This window comes from Haemorhous mexicanus, chromosome 18 (assembly GCF_027477595.1).
Source record: "Haemorhous mexicanus isolate bHaeMex1 chromosome 18, bHaeMex1.pri, whole genome shotgun sequence".
Lineage (NCBI taxonomy): Eukaryota > Metazoa > Chordata > Aves > Passeriformes > Fringillidae > Haemorhous > Haemorhous mexicanus.
The window spans coordinates 10,592,153-10,610,077 of NC_082358.1; the positions used below are offsets into that span (position 1 = coordinate 10,592,153).

Sequence of the window (17,925 nt, forward strand, 5' to 3'; positions counted from 1 at the left end):
CAGCTCATGGCTCCAGGTGGGTGGGTAAATACATGGTCATATCCTACCTTAAAAGATGAAAAAATATGAAAGGAAACTGATATGCATTAAAGTCATGCTTTAATAGGGAAATTAACGTAACAGACTCTGTGATACAGCTCTGAGTGCTGGCAAACACCTTGTGAACTCACCACACACACCTACAGGCAAAAGTAAACCTGGCAGGAGAGGGAAGGGGTTGGTTTGAGCACTCACTCCAGGCTGGGGATCAGAGTGAAATCTCATTAAACACAAAACCATAACAAGATATGGGATCAATGCCCCAACTGAGCACATATTCACAATGAAAATTTCATTAAATAAGAAAGTTACTATAAATCTGTACAAAAGCCACAATTAACAATTCTTAGGATTCTGTTAGGAAAGAATTCTCACTCAACATCTTCAAGTATTTCTATCTGTAGTTAAGTGTACTCTTATTGGCTATTTACCTCCATCTGTTCTTAAGAAGAAAGATTTTAAAAACATTAAAGCCCTTTTTCAGTACATGTGTGACCATGAACGTCAGATATTAAGCTTGCAGACTTTTATTCCCTCACACATATGTGGCATGCTGGATCAGAACCTACAGTCTGGGAAGGCAAATCACCCCTCAAATTCCTTGAAAGATAAAGCTTCTTAAGAGCTGTAGCAGAGAGTAAAAACACTGACATTGCACAAGCTGCTGCATCTGCTCTCTGGCCATCTCCCACACAAACCAAACAGCACCAAATAACCTCAAAACCAACCCAAACAACCTGAGCAAACAGCAAACCCAGACCTTCAGGCTGTTGGAAACAATTTCCTGATTCATGAAACAGATCCTCTGTTGTAAATTTTTAGGAGTGAAGGTGCTAAACTGTTTTAATGCTCCTTCAGACCTGGTGGAATATTGTGTAGTGTGGCAGAACAGCTGACAGGGAGGTCAGGAACAGAGGCAGGCAAAGAGCTGGCAAGGTTTGAAAGTAAATTCTTGAGGGCTGGAAATAAACGAGCCAGACAAGCATAGCCTCTCCAATTAACGTTTCAATTAACTGCCCCACAAAGCCCAGTGGTTTCCAGACATGCTGCACTGGAACATGCTCTGGCTGTCTAACATTAAAGGCAAAGCAACCCTGCCCTAAGTAGGAAACAGGCTGCATCTGACACATCAAACCTCATGCCATGGGCCTGCAGGAAAGAGCCCCCCCAGGCCACTGCAAATTATCAGCTAAGGCTGAAAAAAATACACTGGGAAATATTTGTGCTGCTTTGGCAAGTGAGAAACGAGGGCCTCTGAAACAGTCATGGACAAAAAAAATCTGTGGAAGACTATCAAGTGATTGGAAAACATGGGGAAGAGCAGCTCTAAACAGTTTTATACAAAACCTGGAGCTTTTTCTCTTAGAAACCAGTAGGCAATTTGTAGTCTTAACTCTAACAAGAACTACAAAGCAACCTCTGTGGGGATAAAGAGAAGTAATTATTCAGCACTTTGCACCTCAGAGAACAGAATCTCCACACAAAGGTTCATACTGGTCAGAGACACATTTTGGCAGCAGATTTATCCCAGTCTAAAGCCAAACTTACTTTCCTTATAGGAGGAGAGGCAACTACATTGACATCAAGTGAAATCCATATAATCATCTCTTTTAGAGAAACAGCACTTTTGCCAGGAAAAAACTCCTGGGAAGGTACAGCCTTTCACAATAACAAACAGAAGTTACACAGCAGTAGAAAGGCTTGGCAAATTAGGTCATGCTGTCTTACATGAAAAATCGTGTCTTTAATAAATACTTAGGTAATTGAAACAAGGAGACAGATCAGTTTTCCTCTTCTCTTTCAGTAGGGACATAACCAGAATCAAATCAAAGTGCAAAAATCCCCGTTGCTCCAAGATAGCCCTGAACATCAGATAAAACCCAGCAACAGGACACAGCCTGGCCATGAAGATGAGTAAATAAAGTTTTCCTCTTTATGGTAACCAAGAGCTGGATCTCAGTGAGTGTACCAGAGATGACTAAAAAATCATGGAAGAGTGAAAGTGAGACAGGGGCCAGCTGGACCATCCCAAAGAAAGTTTGTTCAGTTCTCCAAGCCACCAAAGCTGGCTCCCAGCAGACAGGGCAGTGCCATCTCTGCTGGCTAAGGTGCTCACTGTGCTGCTCTCACTCTGCTGCTCCCTGCTCTCCACCAGGCTCTGCTCCATTCTCAGAGCCTTCATCTTTTTCTGGTGGGACCTCAGCACTGTTTTCTTCAGGACAAGTGGGTGCTATGCTCTGCTCATGACTCTCTGGAGCTTGCTTCTTGTCTGTGTCTTCTGCTTGCCCTTTTTCACCTGCCTTTTCAACCTTTTCCTGCTGTCCTACCCCATCTAGTTCACTTTTACCCCCCAGAAGTTTGCTGCTGCAGTGGTGCTGATCACCTCCTGCTGAGTTTTGATCTTCACTGGACTTCCAGCCATCCTTGACTGGAGCAGTGCAGCCAGTCCTGGGGGGCCTGGAAGCAGCTGGGGGTCTCATAGCCCCACCATCTGCATCATCACCATCCCCCTTCTCACTTGGCACTTCCACAGCTGCATTTTCCTCACTGACACTTTCTTTTCCAGCCTCACCGTTAGCAGCAGATGGATTTGCCTTGGCACCAGAGGCTGAGGGCCCCATGCCCAGGTTTATGGCCAAGTTCACTTGTTTGCCTCTGGATGTTTTTTTATCAACCTTCCTGCGTTTCACGGCCGCATCCGCGGCCTCCGGCGCCGCCGGCTCTTTGGTGCTGGAATCATCTTCCTTCAGAGCTTCCTGATCCTCTTCTGCCTGGGAGACTGGCTCTGAGGAGGGGATCTCTGCATCAATTGCACACTCTCCCAGATTATGGGAAATGTTTTCAATATCAGCAGAGTTTTTCAATGATCCATCGCCTTTAGCATCTGCCAAACCTGCATTCAGTTTTCTCTTCTTGCTCTCCTTTGTGCAATCATTCTCTGCAGTACCCTGCCCTTCTTCAACTTCACTTTTTAAATCCTCTTCCTTCAGCTGGGCAAATGAAGCTTCTTTCTCCTCCTCATCATCTCCTCCCTTCAAAACACATTTGCTTATCTTCTCCTTTACAGGTTCATCACTCATTTCAGGCTGCAACTCTGCAGCATCTCCAGCTTTCTGTTCCTCTGAAGACTGGTTCTGATCCTTCTCCACAGGATCACATTTTTGACACAGAGTGTCCTGTTTATCCTCTGGCCTTTGGTGCAGCTGTGGCTTGGCAGAGCGGGGTCTGTACTTCTGGAGTTTGTCACGAGGCCCCCACACGAAGCTGCTCTGAGGTTTGAAGTGTTGCCAAGCATAGTGGACGAGTTCCCTCCTCTTTTCTTTGCTTCTGACAGTGAACAGGAAGTAATCCAAGGCACTTCTCTTGACATTTGGTAATGTCTCCTTGACAAGAGTTTCTGTGAGGAAAAACTTCACCAAGTGCACTTGATAGTCTTCATATCCCATCTCCCCCAGGCACTTCAGGATTCGAGTAATCCTTAAATTGTTGTGGCTGAACCTGGAGGAAACAGATAAACAAAGCTGTCAAGGGAAAGTCTTACAAGTCACTGTGAACCTCTGGGGCATCTGAAAAATGTTTTATCATTTACTGTGAGCCATTAAAGACTATTTGACAATGCAAATGGGAGCACAGATGGGCTTACTTTTAAGGCACCCACTGCAGCTGTTTGCTTTCAGCAGCTCCTTCCTAACCCTCCCTGGGCTGATAGGATCCACCATCAGCTGCCTGGAAAGGTTTTGGCTTTCTGAATCAGCCACCAGTAGGTAAAATCCACCATGTTGGGGCAGATACACAAGTCCTGCCCCTGACAGAGAGCCTGCAGGGTAAGCCTGGAGTGGTGAGAATACAGGCATGAAAGGATGCTGCTAAACCTCAGGACTTAAGCTAGACACAGATGGTTTTTCCTATTTTAATCCTTGACAGAATTCAAGTTGTTTTTCTTTTGTGATTATGCTCACTCCTTTCAAGAGGTTAATATTACCAGGAAGGGTTGTTACTTACTCCACAAAACCTGCAATAATATAAAAACATCCCCTTTGCAGAGCACTTTTCACAAAAAGACTCAGAGCATTTTACACACATTAAGGGTGCTTCATAAACAATCAGGGAACCCTATGGAAAGACTTCTATTTTGTAGCTTAACAGAATAAAAGTTAAAAACACTTTCACTAGAAAACATTTATCAACAATTTATTTCCTAGGCTTAGACTTTTCTCCCCCTTCAAATAAGTGCCTGGCTGCAGTAAATGCTCAACAGCATCAACACAATCACCTGTTCAAGTTTTCAAATCGTTCACGCCAATTCTCAGCTCTCTCAAGTTCTCCAGTTTCTTTGTTGACCAGGTTGATTCCATAAAATCCCAGCATGATCTTGTAAGCACGTAAAAACCTGTCCATGACTTCCTTGGACTTCCTAAAGGCCTGAAAACAGGACACAGCAATTAGAAAAAAAAATGCAATTCCCTAATTACCTGCACCAGATTAAGTGGCACCTGAATTCTAAACAAGGGTTGATTACATCACTAAGCATTTCATTGCTGACACAAGATAGGCAAATGCTTCACTGTGAGCTCTGTGCACACTAAAAACCCAAGGAAACAACAGAAAAAAACACTAGACTTCAAAGATAAGGTATTTAGGGGAAATCCTAACACCCTTCAGATCTCAAAGAAAAAAAGAGACAAAAGCTTAAAATAAATACCTGGATTTCTTGGCAGGTGAGTGGCTTGGCACGCCAGTTCATCCCATGTTCACGTAAAGGGAACAGCCTGAAGAGAAAGGAATTTTCAGGTCAGATGAGCAAAGATGACATCCAACCCAGGGTACCCAACTTGTTAAAACCAAACCAGATTCCAAAATTTGCGGTATCACAGGCAGCTCTTGGAGAACTGCCATCCTTAGGGACACAGAAGTCATTTTCTAGTCAACTCCTCCCATAAAAGTATTGAATGACTGAAATCTATTGCCATAGCTGCTCTAGAAATCTGTTTTCAGGAGTTCTAGTGCTTTCCTTCCTCAGGAGTGCATCTCAATTAACTGAAGTAATTCTGGGCCTCGTGTGAAGCTGAAATCAGTAACACAGATCCACCTGACACTTAAAAGAGGCACAACTAGAGAGGCACTGTGTTCATGCAAACAATTTACCACTGTATGTAGGAATGGTTTTCTTCCAGGGTTTCATACTTGTCCCCCCAAGATGAGAGCAGAGTTTCAATATTGACACCTGCAAGGAAAAGGAAAAAGGTAAGGCAAGAAGTGGCACCAATTAAAATTAAAGTTACCCAGTCAGTCATTCCACACAGCTCACTATCCTAACCCAGATATTTACACACAGGCATTAGCTCCTCCAACAAGACAACCAGCCAGAAAAATCCCTTTGTTTCCTAGCACCAGAATGCTAAAGAAAATACAGCAGGAATATCTAAAAATTGAAGTTCTTGATGGGTTTTTATTGGTTTGGGTGGTGGTTTTGGTTGCTTGGTTTGGTTTCTTATTGTCTCACATGGATGAAACTACTCTTTCATCAACCAGCTGCAGCAGATGGCATCAAGCAGCCACCACACAAGGTACTCACCATGGGGCACAAAAGCAATCTCATTTTTGTAAAAGCTTAAGTTCCACATCTCTTCATCCTCCTCATTCTCTGGTTCTTTCAAATCCTGGAAATGAGAACAAGAAATGAACAAACAGCAACTCTTTAAAAGGCAATACTTCTCCTTGCTTTCCCTCACATTCCCTACACATTTCAAGCTAAATCCTCAAAATGTGCTTTGGAAAGTAGCAGCTTGTTTCTGATGCACCCACATGCACATCATCCCTTCCCCCTCACAAATGAATCCTTGGAAGGTGCTGAGCCTGTAAACAAAGGCAAAAAGGTGCTCCCAAATCTAGGAAGAGTTCCTGCAGGCAGGAGTGGTGAGGAGCAGCCCCAGGAGCACGTACTGGGTAATGGTTTCTGTATCTCTGCAGGTCTCTCGCCGCAGTCCAGTTGCGCCTCCCACTGCACTGGAGAGAAGAGACAGAGCACAGATTCAGAATAAAATCACCTTCTGCAAAATAAAATAACATTATATAATGCCCTGACTGAATTCAGCACCTCACACAGGTTCCCCTGCACGTCATCTGCACTCCCAGCACCCTCAAAACCAACCAGACTGGTGCTGTAATCATGTCTCTGCATTCCTGAAGACAAATTTAAACCAAGAGAAGATAACACCATCTCCTGTCACCAAAATACTTATTTTTCCTTCTCATCTTATTAATCAAGGTTTTTATGTTTTATGTGTATCTTTTGTCCCACTTGGGTTTGCTAATGGACAAGATCAGAAGAAGCTGGAGATCCCAAATATGAAAATGGGATTCTTTTTCCTTAACTCAAAGGTTTTAAAACAAGACAGTCTCTGAGCTGCTATAAACCCTAGTGAAGACAGAGGCTAGACCTTAAAATTGTAGAATTTAGGATGCAGAAATATACCTTGAATTCAAGATTCTCATTCCCTGCAGACCTTGCTGAAATAGAAGTTTTCTTCATCTTTGCTTTATGCTCAAGATCAGCCTTGCTGATTTAGACAGTGGATAGCACCAGAGCCACATGGTCACATTAGATATTTATTTTATTGGACTTCTCTTCCAATCATAATTTCATTATTACCCATCTTTCCATGCAACCAAATTTTATGTCAAGCCTACCTGAAAACCCCTCCAAGATAGCAGTGAGGAATTTGAGCTTTGATAAAAAGCATTTAGTTGGAACATTTTGAAATCAAACTTCACTAAGAAAATAAAAAAATAGATACAAAATGAGAATACCCACAGCAGTGACTCACAGGATCCTTATTAGTTGCCAAGAGACAGATTTACCTAGTTACAGCTGAATTCACTGTATTTTATGCATAATTCAAATTGCTACAGAGAAAAACCTGTGGTGCCACATGAATAGGCACCAGGTTCTCATCACAGATGTGCTAGATTCATTCCAAGTGTCACATTTAGACAAAACTCACAAAGAACAGCTTCATTTCCCTCTCTGAACTACTTCATGGAAATAGAAGTTGCAAGTATGCCTTAGTTTAAAGTGCATTCTAACTGAAATATACACATCTTTATTTATTTATACATTTGATTACCTCAGTGATAAGCGATTTTGTTACATTTCACAAGCAACAAAGACAGGTTTAATCTTGCTGAGCTGAACCATCTTATCCCAAACCATGACAGAATTTTACAGTGTTCTGTGAATTAAGAACCACCAAAAGGAACAAGACTGCTCATGAGTAGAGGGCACCCAAAGCACAGCACAGCCAGAGGGTTCAATGCCAGCTCACAGAGAGAACAGGGAAGTTGGGAAATGGAGGTAAGATGTGCAGAATCTTGCAAAACAAGCATTAAATGAAATTTAGAAGAAAGAAGCAGCAAAAAGTCTCCCAGGTTACTTCATAACCTCATTTGGTATTTCTTAACATCACATGCCCAAGAGAAAAATAAAATCATTTTCTAACACTGGTCACCAAGGCAGGAATTGGTCTACATTTGTAACACCTTGCTGTAATGAAGTCACCCCTTCAGTTGCTCTGATGACAGTTAGGTGGCATTAATGACAATTTTGTTCCCAATTATCAAATAATCCCAGAAATTCTTTACATTTAAGGTTCTAAAGTAACATCCTTGAACACAGTCAGGTGGGAGAGGAGAACAGCAGACTGGGTCCCACTGAGAAAGAGAAGTGGTTTGCTGAAGAGTCATTGAAGGTACAGAGACAGGTGTAATGCCATGGTGTAAGAGGCTGTAGAAGGCTTGTCCAGAAGGAAGCCAGATCCAGGGAAAAGGCAACCTGGAGCACAGCAATCCAGAGAACAAGATGGGGAAGCAAAGAGAGCAAAACTCAGCTTTGCTCCTCCAAGCAGGTGTTGTTCCTGGGTCTCTACCAAACTTAAGGCCTTTCTTTCCAGGTAAGAAACACAAACTTAACAGCAAGGCTGAAACCTCCCTGTAGAAATCCAACACCTTTTTGTCTCGCAGCCAAACTGAGTGGGTTTCACACTCCAAATGTGCATCACGCCAGGCAGAATGTGCATTGCTGTGGGAAAGGCAAGGGAAGCAGAGAACATAACCAGGAGAGGGGGACAGAAAGAGGATCTGGCTGAGAAATCAGCTGGAGAGCTGCTGGAACCAAGGAGGATGTGGATTGTGAACAAGGCACAGGAACAAGATAAGAGTCCAGAAGAGTGACTGAAATCTTTTGTTGATGCAGATTTAGGAGAAGGCAGGAGCATGGCTTTGTTATTAAAACAGCTGATCATGAACTCCATGTGTTACAGCAGTCTCAGAGGGAACGTCTTAAAATGAACAGAACCCCCAAAGTTTTCAAAGCTCACTCATAGAAGCTGAAGGCACTGAATGCAAAAGAGCTGGAAAGGCACACCTGCAGGAACTTCAGGCTGTGAACACACACAAGTGAAATGCAAAAACAGAAGCAGAATTTTAAGTTTGTTTTGAAAGCGCATAGTGAAAATAAAAATAAAAAACTCTAACCTCAATACCAAAGAAAGACATTATCTGCTTCAGGCATAAAGAAACCCATCCAGGCTGAGGGGAGAAGAATGAGAATTAGTGTAAAACAAGCAGAAGTAAGGAACAAGTTTGGGAAATTGATCCATGCCTTTGACAGGCCGCAAAGGCATAAATGGCTAGCAGAAGATTTACTGCTTCTTTGTGCATTCACTCAGTGTCTTTACAACTTTTTGGGCACTGCCAGAGAGAGGTGACTACACATTCATCACTGAGGAAGAGCTCCTGTTTAAAAATGTAGAATAATATTATAGGGCTGTCTCAGAGAAAACAACATCTTCCTTTGTAAGGCAAAGCTGGAAAAGTCCACTCACTGAAGTGAAAAAATGGTCCTTGCTTTTACATTTGTCACCATCCAGAGTTGTTCTAAGGAAAACAAAGAACCTGAAGAACAAACACATTCAAACAGAACAATGGGAATGTTCTGGAGTTATTAAAGCTTGTGAAGTCCAGCCACGTACAAAAGAAAAGTTGATAGGGTGCACTCCAACAGTGCAAAAAACTTCAAAGGAAATCTCTGCCTCCTCCTCTTAGAATTACAGCTATTCCACCCAAAATACCTTTGGCCTTTCCCAGATCTATGTGCACAGATAATTTACTGTTCCTTCAAAAGTGGTTATTTCTATTTCAATGCTCATTAAGGAAAAAGAAAAAAAGAAAGTTTAATATCAAGCTCTTTTAAAAGTATATTCATTAGAAAGCTTTATCTGCCTATTTATATTCTAAAGATAAGGATGAGCTGCAGAAATGAAACTCGAAGTGAAGCAGTGGTTTCCCTTTCCCAGAAAGGGGAGGAGTTCCCAGAAAGGACTGTAGTGTGTTTTGCCTGGCATAGGAAGTACTGAAAAGGATAAAGTTCTATTTACCAAAGCAATGCTGGAGAAGAAATTACTGACACCCAATGTCAGACTGAAATCCACTGAAACTAACAGAAATTTCAGATAAGACTAACAAATTCATTTTATTTCAAATAAATATTATTTTAAGGCACCAGACACAAGTGTTTGCGTTTTGCAGCTTGCTCTAAACTGCCCACGTACCTCTAGTTTTTAAAGCATACCGTTTTTTGGCTGTCAAAGTTGCTCTACACATGCTCCCTAAGAAATAAAACACGTCTTCGAGAAATAAAGAGTTACAGCTCATTTTAAAAACTGAGCAGAAGCAGATGTTATGTAACGGATTTTTATTGATGGCAAGAAAGAGCCTTGGGAAGGCCACCATACAAAGCTGAGGACAGCAACCAAAAACTTAAAAGAGCATCAATGCCACAACGTCAAACCCAGCAGCCATCAGCAGCGGCGAACAGGCAGGTGCCGCGCACCGCCTGTATTTATGGGATAAAGTACCCACATCATAGGGAGCGGTGGGGAAAACCAAATCAAAATTACATCCCCCAGCTCATGGCAACATAACAGACCTTGAGTCAGGAAGCGACAGCACCCCTGTAAGCCCTCCTCCTCCTCCAGGGGCACTTGCTTCACCAAGCTGAGGACAAATTCCGTGCCAAGGATCCCCCGAGGGCCGCGGAGCCTCGCCCGGCACCGAGCGAGCAGCAGCTCTGCCCGGAGAACGGGCAAGGGCCGGCAAGGGGCTGGAGCTGCCAGGGCTGCAAGGACTGGCAGGGCTCCCCTCAGGCCGTCCCGCCCCGCAGGCTCCGCTCTGTCCCCGCTCTGTCCCCACACGCACCTGGCCGTGCCACCAGCCGCACGCCCGGCCCTGCCCCGCAGGCTCCCCCGCATCCTCCGGCTCCTCCGCCGCCGCTCCCTCCGCCTCGCCTCCGCCGCCATCCTCCTCTTCGCCGTCCTCCTCCTCCTCCTCCCCCTCCCAGGTGGAGTCGTACTTCCAGAGGTTCGCCTCGTCCTCCGCCTCGTCCTCCTCCGCCCTGAGCGTGAACGAGGCCGCCATGGGAAGGCGAAGAGAAAGGGAAAGCGAAAGGGACCGGGATGTGGCGGCGGGACCGCCCGCCCGCGCGCACAATGCCCGGGCACGTGGGGGGGGGACCGGGGGGACGGAAACGCGGGCACGCCCCGCCCCCTTCCTGCGCTGCCGCGCCCCATTGGCGGCCGCCCGCGCGGAGTCTGCGCCCGCCCGCGCCGCGCCCGGGGGAGCCGGCACCGCCCGCGGTGCCCGGGCAGAGCGGAGCGAGCGGGCCTCGGACAGAACCGGGATTAAAGAACGGCATTGCCAGCCTCGGACAGAACCGGGATCAGAGAACGGCATTGCCAGCCTCGGACAGAACCGGGATCAAAGAACGGCATTGCCAGCCTCGGACAGAACCGGGATCAAAGAACGGCATTGCCAGCCTCGGACAGAACCGGGATCAAAGAACAGCATTGCCAGCCTCGGACAGAACCGGGATTAAAGAACGGCATTGCCAGCCTCGGACAGCATCAGGGAGACTAGAACAGCATTGCCAGCCCTGTACAGGAACAGGGATCAGAGAACGGCATTGCCAGCCCTGTACAGGAACAGGGATCAGAGAACGGCATTGCCAGCCTCGGACAGGAACAGGGAGACAGGAACAGCTTTCCCAAAGAGCCAGCACTCTGAAAGCGAAGGGGGGCAACAAGCGAAGTGTTTACATTTGCTGATACTCAATTTCACATCCAAACAATTCCTAAAAAATTGGCGTTGCTGGATTGACTGTGAAATCCCCAAGTGGACTTTCCTTGCTACGAGGTTGGTGCTGAGCGATTACACCAGCACACGCCATTGTTGACATATTTCTTCTTGAAGCTATATAAACATTTCATTAGTAGAGCAAAACTTTTTGATTATAATCCCATGATGAGAAGGATTTGCCCACAGGGACAGGAGACTTGAGTTCCAAAATCTGCACTTTATGGCCAAAATCTATGTAGATTGTGACACAGTAATCAACACTTTAATGCTAAATTACTTCCAAAATAAGTTGGGCCAGATTTTAATCAAGTCACACAACAACTGCTATTTAGTAAAATAAAAACAAGTCAAATTTATTCTTTGTATAAAACAAGATAAGCAAATTAGGCAGACAAGAACTTGGCTATGTACCTAGAACAAAACCAAAAAATGAGAAGACTCCTAGTGCCTCACCTTGAAGGCAATACTGAGAGATCAAGAAAAATTCTTCTTTTTATTAACTGATAGTTAATAGAGTGAAACAAATTCAGTACCATTTCAGCCTGCCTCATTCACCATTTAACAGGTGTATGTTGACTGCGATCAATCTTTTGAAACACAAAAATAGTAACTTCATCAAATCTCAATGTTCTAGCATATAAAAGATAAGCATTACAATGTCAGCAAGATTCTTCAGTTGTAGAACAAAACAAACATTTTGGAAAACCAATTCCATTCACATCTACTAAAACTGCTTTAAAAAAATAAATAATTAAGTACAAACCCCACTGTCATACACTACTGTATTACAAATGGATGAAGCAACACCTCCACGTTCAGGCACAGCTCAGCTGATCCCTTATAAAACCGTGTGTCATCACCAGATATTTTATTTAGGACACTCATTAAGTATTTGGGCTAGAGGCATTAAAATTTTCACTTTACTTATGGCTGAAAAATTTTACATCAAAAAGGGTGAAATGAGGTTCCTCCAGCAAAGAGAGCAACAGAACATTTCAAATGCAGCCGTCATCTGCATTTAAAATAATTTTAGTTTTACTGAACCAACAAATTGAGGCATTTGATACAAATGGAAGGGAAATGGCCAAACATTACCCACAGATGGTCTGTAAAAGTCACAGACTGCAATGGCAGAAATCACATTTACAGAAATCACCTCTGCTTTTGATGGTCCATGTGCCCCATGGGGCACTCTTTCCACGAGCTGTGCCGACACAGAGTGTGTTGCTGGTTTGAAATGCAGCCCTGGCACTGTCACACCCACCCTCCCCACTGCCACCTTTGTCCCACACCCCGGGAAGGCAGCTCCTCGCTGCTGCCCACAAAACCCCCCCAGGAGAGACAAGGCCAATGCGCAGATTCCTCAAATACTGGCTCAGGTATCTTTTACTTCCTCTAAAAGTTTATGTGCTGCTCCTTGTTTTTCCTGCTCCCTCCTCCCATCCCAGAGTTTGTCACTGCTCCTCAGCTCTACGTCCTGCGTCGTTTGGCGGCGCTGGGACTCGAGGGGTTGCTGTTGGCATTTAGAACCTTCTCGGTGACTCTGTTGCGCTTCCTCTTATCAGACCCTTCTTTGGATCCAGGATCTGATGAAGTTTTCTCTTTCTCTTTGCTGCTTGGCTTTTCTGTTGTTTTTCCTAAACTTCCAGAGGGTGCAAAAACTGAAACAGGACCAAAGTAATGATTCCAGATCAGAGTCATACACATAGGCAAACAAGAGTGATATCAAACTTCTTTATATTCCATAAAACTTCTCAAAACAATCCACTCTCAGCATACTTGTCCATCATTTAAGTCTTAAGGAAAAATCTCTGAGAAAGGCACATCTTGCTTTTATTATTTGCTTTAAAGACAGGCATGTATTTTGACAGGCTAAAAATCAAACTCATTAAGTAGAATTAAACAGCACTTAATATTAAAATAACTAAAAGGAACACTTACAGAAACACAGGACCGATCTATGGAATTTATAATCAACAGGAGTCATTACATTTGGTACCATAGATAATTTTAAAACTGAACACTCAAAATTTTAATATATTTTAAAATACATTTTAGATCTTTTATTACAGTCTTTAAACACCACTTATTCAGTGATATAAATATGATGAAATTATATAGATAGCAGTTGGCTTGGTCTGTTAAGATAAATAGCAGGATCTCTACTGTTCACATTTGACTTGTTCTACAGCAAAGTGTTAGGAAAACAAGCCTTTTATTTAAAAGCAGCAAGATAATGAGAATAAAATAAAATAAGCACTCTGCCCACCTTCCCATTTCAGCACGCAATTTTACAATCTCTTTTGATTTATAGGTCGTATTTCCCCCATGACTACAAAGTTCCCAACACAGAGCATTCAAGTTCAAAAAAATCAGACTCAGCTTTCTTCCAGAGATCCTCAGATTCCTTCAGACTCCCAGGGGTTTGTCAAGTACATATTAAAGCCAAAAATCTCCAAAGCTATACAACTTTGTACAGATGAATTAGGAGCAAAGAAGAAATCTTTTCGATAAGCAGCTGCTTACTCTGTGCACTCTTAAATTAGTCAAGTTCTTAGCATGAGCACAGGCTAAGTCTGAGTACAAATCACAAAGTACACTGCATTTGGATTTACATGTTAACATTAATTTCTCAATTACAGTTGGTTTTTAATCTCGTATTACACAGTAGAGAGTTACAAAATTACCTTCTTCAGGACCTGCATGCGTTTCCATCTCTTCTTTTAAAACTTCCTCTTTCACTTCTTCTTCCATCATTACTTTTCCTACAGAAAGCATTGTTGGCAATGGTTAGATGGTTTTAGAGAATCACATGGATTTTTCTGGATTAGTAGCTTCTGCATATTTGCATGTTTGCAAATATTCCATGCAATGTTCAGCAGTAATTCAGTGCCAAGAAATTATTACTAACATGATAAAGTGAAATGCTACACAGGCAAAACATATTGCAATGTCTTATCTGTACTAAGATTTTACACTGAATTTTTAGTGTAAAGTTTAGTGTACCTAGTAATTGAGAAGCATTCCACAGAAGTCTAAAATACCCCAAGAAGTCCTTTGGCAGGTGCTTGAACTTTCTAGTTCCTGCTTTGGGTAACACATCTCAGCTTAATTTCAAAATCCAGCCCTCATTGCTCAACCTGAGATTTCTGTCAAACTGCTGCACATTTCTACTCGATTTGACAATACATGCTTTTTGGGGGGAGTTTTGTTAAAGATTCTGAGATGAGATTAAAGCAACCAAGAATCAGAGACTGCAATCACATCTCACCTTCTCTCACTTCTTGAATCATTTCATCAGGAAGAGCAAAATTCTTCTCTATATTAGGGAATGGAAGAATCTCAGATTCATGCTTAGAAAGAAAAGAAGGATCTCTGTGAGTGACTGGTAAAGACTTTAATTTGAATTTTGACATGCAATCTCAAGTTCTATTTTACATGCAATTAGGAGCTAAATAATTTTTAACAAGACACCTCAGATGTTAGAGAATCAGGAGGCTTCTGATACCAAGCTGATTACTGAGGTCAGGATACATGAGATCACAACTCACAATCATTTGAGATCATTTTTAGAACCCAAACATAGGAAATTCTTATGTAAACAATGGTAACTTTCTCATTTGACACTTATATATGTATATAAACATTTTCTGGATCAGCACTTAGGCAACTTTAATCAACAAAGTCAGAACACAGTATCAAAAAAAAACTCAAAAAACCCTCACAAGCCACTGCAGGTGTTATTTTCTCTTACCTAATCTACTTTTATTCAGGGAAAACCCCATCAACACACTGGAATGACACCTATTCTAAGTACCATGAAAGGCACGACAGGCCCGATGATTTTGGCCTGGCACAACTTCTGAACTCCATGAAACCCTGTGGCAGCACCAACCCTTTATACTCACAAGAGCCTGCATATCATACATGGTGCTGAGATGGTCCCAGATCACTTTGGATGAGATCTGCCGGCCGATATTCTGGCTGAATTTATCCCGGATACAAATCATGTGGAAATGGCGATTCACACCTGGGGGAAGAACCCAGTGCAATTAACACAGCTAACAGTTTTATTTATGACACTTAGAGATATAAAGAAATTTATTTATTTACTTATGAGTTTAAAAAGCCATGTTGTTATAAGGAATCCATACATTGCAGGAGAGACAGCTGGCAGCTGGGCAGGCAGATCTTTCACCCTACACTGCAGGTGCTGCTCTCTAGGGAGCTGAGGGTGCCCCTGCGGGTAATTTTAATACACAGCCAGAGCTTTTAGCGGGCTGTGCGAGAAACATCCCAAGGGATGCATACAGAGTGCTGTGTCCAGTTCTGGGCTCCTGAGTACAAGAGAGACACAGAGCTCCAGGTGTGGGTCCACTTGAGGGCAACAGAGGAGGAACTGGAGCATCCCTCTGACAATGAAAAGCAGAGGGAGCTGGGCCTGTTGTCTCCAGATGAGATGTCTAAGAGGGAACATCAACAACGTTTATGAATATCTAAAGGGAGGTGCGAAGAGCAATAGGACATAAAGCAATGGGCAGAAACTGATGCACAGGAAGCTCCACCTGAATACGAGGAAGAACTTCTTTACCGCGAGCACTGAAAAACACTGCCCAGAGAGACTCTGGAGCCTCCCTCACTGGAGATATTCCACAACGGCCTGGACACAATCCCGTGCCATGTGCTCTGACCCTGCCCAAGCAGGGACCCTGCAGCGTGACCCGCTCTGTGACGCTGTGGAAGCGCAGGGCAGCCGCTCACCCGGCGGCTCGGAGGCCCGGCGCTCCCTCCCACAGGCCCCGCCGCGCCCCGCGGGCCCGGCCCGGCAGCAAGGCGGGCTCGGGGGCCGCTGGAGCCGCCCGGAGCCCCCGCCCGGCCCCGCTCCGCTCCCAGGCCCGGCCCCCGCCGCTCCCGGAGGCCGCGGCCCGCGCTCACCTACGGGCTTGTGGCCCAGCATGGCGTGGAACAGGCACACCTCCACCTCCGGGCTCCACACCACCGCCGCCTCCTCCGCCGGCGCGCCGGGCTCCGGGCCGGCCGCCGCCGCCGCAGCGGCCGCAACAGCGGCAGCGACCGCCGCGGCCGCTCCGGGCCCGGCCGCGGGCAGCGGCGGCTTCTCCACGGCGGCGGCCGAGCCGCCCTCCGCCTCGCTCATCCCCGCCGCGCCGCGCCCGCAGCGGCTCCTGCCGGCCGGGAGCCGGGCACGGCCGCGCCGGGGCCGGGGCTGGGGCGGGGGAGGCTCGGCGGGGCCGCGCAGCTTCGGGGGAACTCCTCCGGACGGGGCCGCCCCGCGCTCGCAGCGCCGGAGGCGGGAGCTGAGCGCGGGACGCGGCCCTGAGGGACGGGCGAGGCCGCGGCACGGCCCGGGAGGCGGCTCGGGGACTTCTGGGAGCGGCGTTATGGATCGCTGGGAAGCGCTTGGGGAACAACTAGGGAAAGGCTTACAGGCCTCTGGAAGTGCCTTGCGGGACTCTGGAGGACCGCAGTCGTGTTTCAGGGTCTCTTGGGCCAGTCGCGGAGCCATGGGCTCTGCAGGGCTCTGCTCTGCATTTTGAGGCCCCTGGGACGGGCCTGGGGGTCAGCCCTGCTGCCCTGGAAGCCTCGGCCACCCCCGTGCTTACCCAAGAGCTGCCACGGTGGAAAGATGGCCCAAGCACTGCAGCCCCCCTGACCAATTCTTGTTACAACAGGATCGTTTGATACAAAATCGATAGTTTTTTATGAATATGGATCATTTATATCAGATACCAACCTGGCACTGATGCTTAACAAATAACTGCTCGGCTTGGTTACAAAATGCAGAACCTACCAGCTTTGCCCATCATTTAAGACGTAAAAAAAAAATTGTTTGGGAAGAAAGGGAACATATTACTCCCTCGGAGATAAGGGGTTTTTGCCTTGTTAGGTATAATTAGACACACAGGCATGAAATAGGAGTGCTGTTGCTTAGGTGATAGGGCTTTCCAATTGCTCACTCCTCACTTGAAGATTTAATCCATTTTGTGACATTAAAAGTATTTCAACAGCAAATAATGATCACATCATATGCAAGGAATGAGTGTTCTGAGTGAATAATAAAGCAGTGGGGGCAAACACTCACAAGCAGAGACATTATTTTAATGCAAATCATCCAAATAATGAAAAGCAGGAAGGGAGAGATGCAATTTTCTGAAATTGAACTTTCTGCATCTGTTCATACCCAAAGAGCTGACTCGTATCATTGTTTTGGGCTTGATGTAATTAATAACCTGCACAGATTGGTCTAACATTAAATAAACATTTGAAATAAGTTAAAAACCAGAACCTCATGTGTGAAGCCTTGGGAAGTTTCGTTGTGTGAATCCCGCTTGTGGATGCCTGGGTACAAATCCTCTTTTTCAGTCTGACCTCTTGGAATAGAAAGGATTCTGTGACACCTGTCTGGCTTAGATGCTGTTGAAGTTCTCCAGGAACAGCTTCCTCTGAGAGCTCCAGAGTGACCAGAGATCTTGCTAGAACAACTTCTCTGCATCAAGACTAGAGGAATCCCAGAAATATTCCCTCTGCCTGCTGTCACTGCTGTACCTGTGTCCTGGCTGTGCTGGACCTGCCTTCACACAGCCCAGGCTTCACACTGATTTCCTCATTTTGAGCCCAAATTACCTATCCACAGGACTTTGCCAATCTCAAACACAGGTCCTCATGTTTTTGCAGTTA

At 45.0% G+C, this 17,925-nt stretch overlaps 2 protein-coding genes across 4 annotated transcripts; both read right to left on the minus strand.

Moving 5' to 3' along the window:
- Positions 1-82: 82 nt before the first annotated feature.
- On the minus strand, positions 83-10,608 carry OGFR (opioid growth factor receptor). 3 transcript variants are annotated; one of them, XM_059862341.1, is made up of 7 exons: positions 10,294-10,608; positions 5,983-6,045; positions 5,615-5,699; positions 5,185-5,263; positions 4,742-4,808; positions 4,313-4,461; positions 83-3,537 (listed from the first exon to the last, which is right to left on the minus strand). In XM_059862341.1, exons 1-7 carry the CDS (start codon positions 10,510-10,512, stop codon positions 2,166-2,168), a joined length of 2,034 nt encoding a protein of 677 aa, XP_059718324.1. In that variant the 5' UTR covers positions 10,513-10,608; the 3' UTR covers positions 83-2,165. The 3 variants fall into 3 exon arrangements, with proteins under 3 accessions (XP_059718324.1, XP_059718325.1, XP_059718326.1); XM_059862342.1 differs by lacking the exon at positions 10,294-10,608 and adding an exon at positions 8,922-10,226; XM_059862343.1 differs by lacking the exon at positions 10,294-10,608 and adding an exon at positions 8,572-8,848.
- Positions 10,609-11,556: 948 nt separating this feature from the next.
- On the minus strand, positions 11,557-16,399 carry MRGBP (MRG domain binding protein). Its single transcript, XM_059862571.1, has 5 exons — positions 16,165-16,399; positions 15,138-15,259; positions 14,501-14,582; positions 13,917-13,994; positions 11,557-12,890 (listed from the first exon to the last, which is right to left on the minus strand). The coding sequence occupies exons 1-5, from the start codon at positions 16,382-16,384 to the stop codon at positions 12,700-12,702; spliced, it is 693 nt and encodes a 230-aa protein (XP_059718554.1). The 5' UTR covers positions 16,385-16,399; the 3' UTR covers positions 11,557-12,699.
- Positions 16,400-17,925: the final 1,526 nt, after the last annotated feature.

Bases quoted from the DNA above. Each gene is read 5' to 3' on its own strand.
- MRGBP (XM_059862571.1), bottom strand. From the start codon at position 16,384: ATGAGCGAGGCGGAGGGCGGCTCGGCCGCCGCCGTGGAGAAGCCGCCG. The intron at 13,995-14,500 runs GTGAGATGTGAT...TGCTTTCTGTAG, and splicing joins GATTCAAGAAGTGAGAGAAG to GAAAAGTAATGATGGAAGAA. The intron at 12,891-13,916 runs GTAATTTTGTAA...GTCCTGTTTCAG, and splicing joins GCATGCAGGTCCTGAAGAAG to TTTTTGCACCCTCTGGAAGT.
- OGFR (XM_059862341.1), bottom strand. From the start codon at position 10,512: ATGGCGGCCTCGTTCACGCTCAGGGCGGAGGAGGACGAGGCGGAGGAC. The intron at 6,046-10,293 runs GTGCGTGTGGGG...TCTTCTCTCCAG, and splicing joins GCGGCTGGTGGCACGGCCAG to TGCAGTGGGAGGCGCAACTG. The intron at 4,462-4,741 runs GTATTTATTTTA...TCCTGTTTTCAG, and splicing joins TCACCTGCCAAGAAATCCAG to GCCTTTAGGAAGTCCAAGGA.